Genomic DNA, 9734 nt, shown 5'->3' with positions numbered 1-9734 from the left:
CAAGATTTTACAAAAAACCTCCCGAAATGACATTTTATTGAAACGTAAAAAACCTGCGTTTATTTTTGGGTCGATTGAATTTATTATTTTTTTAAAAGATTGAAAAAAAAACAATTAAAATCTACTTAAGTGCCTATTAAAAAACATTTTTAAAATAATTTTTTTTTGTTTTTTTTTCAACCAAAAAATTGATTGATTTTTTTAAACTTTGATCAGAATTCGAAATGAAGGAACTTTTGGATGAGATCAAATTTAATATAAACGTATTTTCCACAAAAAAGTTGGGACTTCGAAGAAAATCAACAGGATTGAACAAAAATGCTTCCACATGATGATATTTTTTTGAAAATTCAAAGCAATTAATTTTGAGCCAATTAAATTATTTACTTTTTAGAAATCGAAAGGAGTGATTAGATTAAACTAAGCTCATCAGAAAACACATTCATGATTTTGTAATTTTTTCATTAAAGGAAAAACTGGATTAGGAAGATGTTTTTTTTAGACTTTGACTAAAATTTGAAATTAAGGAACTTACCCTATGAATTAACCCACCACACACGGTTGAGACATTTTATTTCAGTAATTTATTCAATAATTTGACGAAAATGTTAGATGAGGAAGCGAAAGAACAGATTTATTTTTTTTAATTACCTCCTTATCAACAGAAAAACTCTTCAATTTCAGCAAACCCATTTATCATTAAAAAAAAAGAGTTTAAGCTCTTTCAAGACAAAAAATTATGTCTATCTACCTCTAATCAGGCCCTCTACTTCTCTTCCCCCTTCCTCAAGCCATTATACAAAAGACATCTACAGGATGTTAAAAAGCATCTCGGCTGATTCAAGATTTGCTCTGCAGGGAAAATCATAAAAGATTTTTTTTTAAAAATTAGTAACAAAAATTTGAATCGGATAATCACCTTACATAACTTGAGTATCTAAATTGATTTTTCCGATTCGAAAATGGCTTCATTTTCTTAGTTCAACATTTTAACGACAACATTCTCAAAATTTTTAAATCAAACTTCACCCTAAGGTTAAAGAAGTCTTCGGAACCTTAAATCAAAGTTAAATTCAATTGAAAGTATAGTCTTTCGAACCGGTTTCTATTTTTGAAAAACTTTTGTAGGTACCTACATTTTTCTTATTCATCAATTTTCAGTTTTTTTTTTCAAATTTCATACGTTTTAATAAGAGATTTTTGAAAACTTTTATAACATTTTTGATCAGCTAGCAGCACATTTATCAAGTTTCAAGCAATTTGGTCCATTTTTGGTTTCGTTTTCTTTTTTTTCTGCGAATTTCGTGCATTTTGAAGCCAATTTCAATAAATCAAGTAACCTTCAGAAATTTTTATAAAATTTTCATTTTTTATATGTATTGAAAATATCTAACTATCTACTTCAACAGGTTTAAAGCTTCAATCATCTGAACATTTTTCAAAAAAAAAAAATTCCTCCCATCTTAATTTATTTTTTATTAATTTTTTTCACATGTTTTCTCATGGTTGTGCCCAAAAAATGATGATATATTACAATTTTCTGCCCTTTCTCCTTCAAATTTGAGAGAGACCGAGGACACTCAGAATGTCGTATTCAAAAAATCCGAATATTCAAATTCAGCATCCTCATCGAAGGCCTCAAAAACTTTCGTTTTGAATTTTGATCATGTTTGGGCATTCGTGGAAAGAGAAGAGTTGAGCTGTATTGAAAAAAAAAGCAAATATGTGAACTCAGCATTTTAAAATTATACCTTACAATCAACATGCTCCTTCAATTTTGAAATTTTTCATTTAGATCAAAATTGTGGGCCTTTGTACCTCAGAGAGGCTGAAATGCCATTTTAAAAGCTAGTTCGTCAAAAAAAGAATAGAAAGTGTCTGCATTATTATTTTTTTTTCATTTTCAAATGGCAGCCTTTGGCTTTCTCAATGATTATGAAAAGTTTAGCTTTCACAGCGTAATTTCAATTTTGAACTTACCAATTTGTATTAGGAACTTATATATTTTGAAACTTTAATTTAAATCTTTCCTGATTAAAACTCCGCAAAACCAGTTTCAAAATATGAGCTGTCAAAGTTGGGCACTTTTACAAAAAAATCGCTGCATTTTTACCTTTTTTTCATGTTTTATCAAAAATGCTAGAAAACTTGAAAACTACGCTTTTACGAACTCTAGAAAAAGTAACAGGTAAAAATTAAAAATTACAAAAGATGGCCAGCTCAAATTGCTCATATACGAGTAAATACTCGTTACCTCTCTTAAAAATAATTTTCAATACATGGTTTATTTATTTATTAATTTTTTTGAAAACATAACGTTATTAAAAGTTCAATAATTATTAAAGTTTTAAAAGTGAGTATAATTCGTTCATTTAAATGTTAGAATTTTCTAAAAAAAACCCTGTGTACGAGATGTCAAGTCGACTTAAAACAGCTTTTCACTACAGAAAATTAGAGGGAAATGGCCCTTTTGAATAAATTCGTGATAATTAACAAATTTTGAACATTTTGAAACCTGCATTCCGTAATAATTTCATCTTTAAAGGTTTCTTCAGTCTTTAGCCAAGGTCTGATTCAAAATTTGATAAATAAATTCATGTTCTGAAAATTCAAATCTCAAAAAATCCAAAGTTTGAAAAAATGATCCTTTAGAGAAAAAATCATAACTTTTCCCCTCAGTTCCACACATTTCGCTCATTTGAAAACCAAATTCGCAATTAAACCCACAAAGCAAAGCTTTACAGAAAAATTTCACGATCAACAATAGACAGGCATAGAATTCTCTATCTCTAAACCGATAGAAACTTGGGAAACATAATTTTTAATACTTCACGTCGAGCAGTTTCCCAGAGCGTGATATAATTTTAGTAGCTGTGTAATTTGAAATACCTAAAATACGAAATGATAAGCCTATTACATTGTTACTTATATTACACTCTGGGTTAACAATGTTCCTAGTACTAGGCACTATACCAGCTATTATGTAAACCTCACAACTTTACATACCACACATACCCTCTACCTAATACCAAAGTAAAACTTTATCTCATCGTGTTTTAATTTCGCATTCGTAACGTGTGTGATAAAAATATTAGCCTTAACGTAAGTACTATAGGTGTATAGCCAACTAAGTAGTACATACCTGAAAAGTTTGCGAAGAATTCGGTATATCGTTACTTATCGAGCAACGTTGTCGAAATTCAGCAAAACACGCTATATAGGCTATCGCATGAGGTATATAGCTTTGATCTACGGTCCCAGTGAACAAAACGGCGCTCATGGGTCCGGCTGCGTAAGCTGGTACGTCTTCACCTCCGTGAGTAGCCCATTTTCTGGGCACAGCTGCTCCATGCACAGCGTTTTTCTCTTCTACAGATAAATTAGTCGGGATCATTCGCGGCACACTGAAGCCAGGTCCATTGCCGTACAATAAGGTAGAATAAGGCATGTTATCCACGTCCGATACTTTATTATCCATACCTAGAAAAAAAAATGTTTATTCAGTATTTAATCCAGGGAAATTCGATTAAGTTACGAAAAAAAGTTCAATTTTTATATAGGCTGAAAGAATAAGGCTTACGATATCGTTATATTTGAAAAAAAAATGCTCATTATTTTAGACGATGGGGCATTCGGTTGCCTTTTTAAAAAAGATTTTTTGACGACGACACGACAACGAGGGTGATGCAGGGACGGTGAAGAACAAAAAGAAATGCAGTGTTACTTTCTGATATGAACCTATCCATTGTGACAGCGTAGTATTTTCGTTTGCAAAAACAATAAACGTAATGGCTTTTCTGGTGCTTATCTAACAATGAAGAGATTTCCTTTACTTAAATCCGCTAAACTTATAAGAACATAATTATTTTTTTAAGCTTTAAAAGTTTTTCTTGAAAACCTTATGTACCGATTCGTTAGACTGCGCGAATTTCCCAACTTAACGAAAACACTCTCGGCATAAATTTTGACCCTAAATACGTTGTGATAAATTTAATCCTCTCAACGTGCCCCCACTCCCACCGGTCTATATGCTTCTGCTCGCCATGTACTTCCATATCAGCGACGCGATGAATCCTCTTCCATTAATGATGCAACTCGCTCATAATTTTTAATTGGCCAATTTCTCAGCGTACAAATTTACGAGCATCTTCTTTTATCTAAGTCGTTGGTCTCTACGCCATGCCAGCCATCGTTTCGTTTATCCATAACGTACCACACGAACGCCTTCATCGTCTAATCTCGCCAGCAGCCAATACACTCCACCGTAGCGAAAAAATCTTCAAATTAAGACGTATCTCACATTCAATTTTCCAAAACAGACAACCCGAATCCATCCAACCGTGCAATATTCGATCCTCGAGAATTTTTTTTCCCTCCTTTTCAATCTCCTAAGCCAAAAAACGTTTTGTTGCCGAAAAAACGTGAAACTGAAACGAAACTCGGATATTTACCACTTCTCCCATATATTACGTATATAATACCCGTTTAAGTATATCGTATTTTTATTTCAAAAAGGATTTCGTTTTGATTAGTTTCGTTCGGATTCCTTCGCATGTCGAGAAAAAAGCACGGAAATATATTCCGTACGATAAATCGAAATAAAATTACCCTTCTTTCCATCGAAAATCGGGTTTAAAAGCCGTACATGCGAAACGATACAAAAATAACTCACTACATCCGAAATTATGTTTTGTTCTATGATTTGAGAAAACGAAAAAAAAAAGTAGAAAATAAACGCCCACGACGATATTTGGGTAAGTATTCAAATGTATGAAGAAGTTGAAGTTTTTTTTTCTCCGCTGTCATTGAGAAAGACGAAAAAATTATAACGCTTAGCTTTCAGCGCGGTGAAATTAATTAAAAGGAAACTGTTTTAAATTAAAACCTCTTCGATGTTTAGAAAAATGTTTTTTCGAATAAGCACCGGCACCGCAAGTGAGTATATTTTTCAGTCATGGTATTTTCCTCTATTTTGTGAGATATTCCAAGTGCCATCTGTGCTGAGATATTTTTTGCAGTCTTCGAATATGTATTTCCCCACCAATTCAAGTGAAGGAAAAAAACCGCACGTTGAAATACTCGAATAAGAAAACAGCTTGCTTTTTTATGCTTTTTGATTTACTCGGGTTTTTGAAAGTAAGTATATACATCGAAGGAAAGTACCATTTCCAAGATTTTAAAGTATATCATGTAGGTTTCAAATGTATTGACATAAAATCGAGAACAAATTCTCCATGTGTGGAGCATTTTAGGGTAGAAGGGGTGAAAGTAAAAATTTTTAGGCAATTGAGCCTGTATAAGTATATCTGCTCAACTTTTAGACCTTAATGGAAGAGGTACCTAGTAAAGCTTTATTCAACCATTTTTTTCAAATCAGCTGTAAGATTTTTAAGGTGACCCCAACTGGAATTTTTGATAGGTAGAGAATATGCAAAGATACATCATCATTTGCACAAAATTTCAGGCACTCAAATGCATTTTTCGATTTGAGGTGAACGCTTGAAAATTTAATTTGAGCCAAAAGTAGGTACCTATTCAAAAATCATAATTTTGCTAAATTGGCCCACAAAGCTGAAATTTGGTATGCATCCTATTTCCGACCCCCTCCCCCCCTCCCCCATTGATTCGAAACGTTCTCGAGCTATTTGGAGTACTTCTTGAGGGTATAACATATTTTTGAAATTTCGAGATTCTGCAAAATTTTACTCAATGAAATTGGAGAGCTAATTCACTTTTTATTCCAACTGTCACATGTTATGTTGAGTCGACTAGAAGTGCAGGTTTTAAGCCATTCTGGAGCTTCCCACTGGAAAAATTTTATTTTTAGCTCAAATTTGATTTTTTTAAATTTACCAAAAATCGAAAAATTGCATTTAGCATCTACAATATTTGGCTGGTGATGCACTTTTACATGCTATTTCGCTTTTGTACTCAAATGTACAAAAATAGAAAGAATAGAGATTCATGTTTTTGAATTTAATTTCAAGCAGAAAAGCTGATCATGTTTTTTTATTGACGTCTCGGAGTGATTTTTCATAAATTCTGAGACAGGCATGCTTTTGTATTTCATTCTTGTTGAGGTGTTTCTTCGAGATTATTTTGGCTCTGAAAGTATAATGGATATTTTTGAGGAGCCATTTTTGGAACAAATTGCTGAAAGTAATGGAAAATTTGATTCTGCATCTATAACTTTATCCTGAGATGTTTTTTGGTAAAATATTTTCGAAATTTTCATGAGACGACTTTGCACAAAATTCGTTAAAAATTGTATTTCTCAGGAACGGCTGAACCGATTTTGATCAAATTTAAAATTTCACAAAGCCTCCACCATTCCTAACGATCATTTAAGGGAATCATTCATAAACGAATTGATCAATTTTTTGAATGAACCATTCGCGAACGAATTGATCAATTCTCCAATTTAAGAATCAATTCGTTTGCGAATGATTCACCAAAAATTGAGTAAAGGAATTGATTCGTTCAAGAACGAGTCACTTACACAAATCAATTCGTTCGCGAATGATTCACCAAAAATTATTCAATTCGTTTGTGAACGATTCACCTAAAATTATTCAATTCGTTCGCAAATGATTCACCAAAAATTGAAAAATTCGTTTGTGAATGATTCATAAAAAATTGAGTAAATGAATTGATTCGTTCGCGAACGAGTCATTTATAAAAATCAATTCGTTCGCGAATGATTCGCCAAGAATTATTCAATTCGTAGCGAACGAGTCATTTATACAAATCAATTCGTTTGCGAATGATTCACCAAAAATTGAGTAAATGAATCGATTTGTTCGCGAACGAGTCATTTATTAAAATCAATTCGTTCGCGAATGATTTGCCAAGAATTATTCAATTCGTTGCGAACGAGTCATTTATAGAAATCAATTCGTTTGCGAATGATTCACCAAAAATCAAGTGAATGAATCGATTCATTCGCGAACGAGTCACTTGAAAATTTAATTCGTTCGCGAGTGATTCACCTAGAAATCAATCAATTTGTTCAATCGCCAATCGGTTGTGAATGAATCGATTCGATTTGATTCAGTTCGCTTGAAAACAGATCAATTCCATTTATTTAATCACTAATCGTTCGCAAATGATTCGATTCGATTGTAAACAGATCAATTGCCGTACAAATGTTTCAAAAAAAAAAAGTGACTCATATTTGTTCGTAAAAGATGTGTATTTGAAGAAAAGTTGGTCTTCTCGCGCATAATACGTGAGTATTTTTTTGTTTTTGTTTTTTTAGATTTATGTAGGTATGCATTTTAATTTTGTTAATGTTCTTATGACGTCACATGTCGATCCTTATTACATTGAGGTGACTTAATTCAAATGCCTACTATCGTTTGGATTTAATGCCTCGAAGTCTCCCATATTATTATACGCCAATTTTTTTCAAAATGGAAGGCTTTAGAGAGGACACCAATAGATCAAGTCCAAAGATTAAGTAAGTAAATTTTCGAAATGATCAACTTCAAATTTGTCGGAATCGACATGTCACACCTTATTAGAAATTTTATTTACAATTCAAAATTATAAAGCTAGACGACAGACGTGTATTTGAGACTCACTAACAAATAATAAGTTGGCGTTCTAACTCAGATACCTTCGAAAATCTATCCAGTTTTTAGCACGTATCGGGAAGAGACGTTCACAGGGGTCGGGGAAAAAATAAAAGAATATTCGTATTCGATGTTTAATATCAACATGTCACCTTTACTTTTGGATTTTTTGGAAATTTTGATCAAAATTGGGTGTTCTTTTGCGCCGTTAGGGATATTGAAATTCAATTTTGAAAACTAGCTTGTTCAAAAGAGAAAAAAAATACATCAAGAAAAAAAGAGCTCTCAACAAAAAATTTACAGTAGGTATATTTTGAACTTTTCAAATTATAATAATTATTGATTTTGACGTTTCTAGTTACCTATTCCCTTTAAGCTCAGCAGTGTCACAAAAATTGAAAATCGCGAAATTTTTGAGCCCCTCCCTCCACCATTCAACAGTGTTGAAACGAAAATTGATGATGATAAATTTACAAAATCGCCCAGGAAACTTATTTTATAAAATGCTGTAAAAGAGAGGGACTCGACTTCATTTCTAGTTAGGCATCTAGAACTCAAAACAACCCCCTCCTCCTCGATCCATCAAATACTGTATTTTCAGTATCTTCATAATGTTGAATTTGGGTTGAAAGCCATCCGTAGAATAATTTTAAATTTATAGATTTTATTTATGATGAATTTTGCTTCCCAACACTTTTTTGTGTAGGGGGGTGGGCGGGGGGAGAAGGAGGGAGGAAGGGAAGAGGCTAAGATTTATGTTTTTATTTTTTATTGTACCTATTTGTGAAAAATCTAACACATTCAAACACCTTTGAAATCGCAATCTTATATAGATGCTAAATTTTGACCCCCCCCCCCAAAAAAAAAAAAAATTGTCAAAAACTAAAAAATGATTTTCTTAGCCAAAAATTTGAAATCTGAAAATTCTTCAACATGCTTTTTCAAAATAATCTGAAGTTGTTCTTATCAAAATCAGAAGATGCAAAGCGATCTTGGCTCACTTTATTAATATTATGTACTGTAGGTATGTAATTCATTGACCCTTCCTTGAAAAAAGAAAAGCAAACAAACAAACAAACAAAAGCATTGCTATCAATGTTCTTTTCTCTTTCCGAACACCACTAATATTAAACAAATAGGGACGTATAGGTAAAGAGTAAATGTAACTTCTAACTCGTACATGCAAAACTTGAAATAAATTCGTGATTAATGTCGAGTTGTGCATCGTATACAACAGAAATATGGTAGGTACGATAAAGCTCGCTCATACAGCATGAGGTTGTCAAGTGGTACACAGTTTGTAAATATGGTTGAAAAAATCGCGTTTGTTTCATCGGTTCAGACATTGCAACAAATTGTTGTTTAAAACTTCTTTCAACATGTGAGCGACGTTTAAAATCCCATTCTTTTCCCTACAATTATTCGTACTCGTTTCTCGGATGCTTTTATCTTAACACAACGTACCTATAGTAGTCTCAACTGTATAAGGGATGAGAAAAAACACGCTCCAGATATTATGGAATACAAATTATTCGACAAGATAACTTCCCCGTAGCGCGTTGCTTTACACAGTTCACTTTTACTTTCTTCATTCGAGCAAATATAATTACGTCGGAACGAATCCTTCTCTACTTATTTACCTCAGCAAGTTCCATTCTTCGTACAGATAATCGACGAATTATACCATCGTAGCGCGAAATATTGTTTCATTTTCTTTCAATTCAACGAATAACACCCATTAAGTCGACAATGCTTCATCCCCCCGCCGAGTACGAGGTAGATAGGTCTACAGCTAGGTAGGTAATCGAGGACGAATTTATATTAATTTTCTTACGACGTTACCAGATTTTACAATATATTTATTTTTTTTTTTACAATATTGGCCCAATCAATAATTTCATTTAAAGGAGAAAAAAAAGAAAGGCAATTCACTCCGATGCATAAATAACAAAAGAAGTTGAAAAAAAGAAAAGGCGCGAAGCGTTAAGACGATATAATTTATCAAGCCGGTTACATTCTTACAAATGAACTTAGCACCGGAAAACGCTTAGAAATAGAGTGATGTATAGATTTTACTAAAAACGTGGGATAAGGTTTTTGAACTTATTTCAAAAAAACTCTAGACTTCGTAGTACAAAACTTACAGCAAGACGAACCGCG

At 32.6% G+C, this 9734-nt stretch overlaps 2 protein-coding genes across 2 annotated transcripts in view; one reads left to right on the top strand and one right to left on the bottom strand.

Moving 5' to 3' along the window:
- Nucleotides 1-9734, bottom strand: part of LOC135845463 (alkaline phosphatase, tissue-nonspecific isozyme-like) — a 199436-nt gene that overhangs the window by 2688 nt on the left and 187014 nt on the right. Inside the window, exon 9 of the mRNA XM_065364034.1 lies at nt 3143-3480. Coding sequence (XP_065220106.1) covers nt 3143-3480 — 338 coding nt within the window. The remainder of the gene's footprint in view (nt 1-3142; nt 3481-9734) is intronic.
- LOC135845460 (uncharacterized) overlaps nt 1-9734 on the top strand; it is a 219824-nt gene that overhangs the window by 55051 nt on the left and 155039 nt on the right. The gene's annotated exons all lie outside the window — the stretch shown is intronic.

This window comes from Planococcus citri, chromosome 4 (assembly GCF_950023065.1).
Source record: "Planococcus citri chromosome 4, ihPlaCitr1.1, whole genome shotgun sequence".
Taxonomy (NCBI): domain Eukaryota; kingdom Metazoa; phylum Arthropoda; class Insecta; order Hemiptera; family Pseudococcidae; genus Planococcus; species Planococcus citri.
Note: the sequence above shows the minus strand (reverse complement) of the source record. Positions and strands in the feature narration are given on the sequence as shown.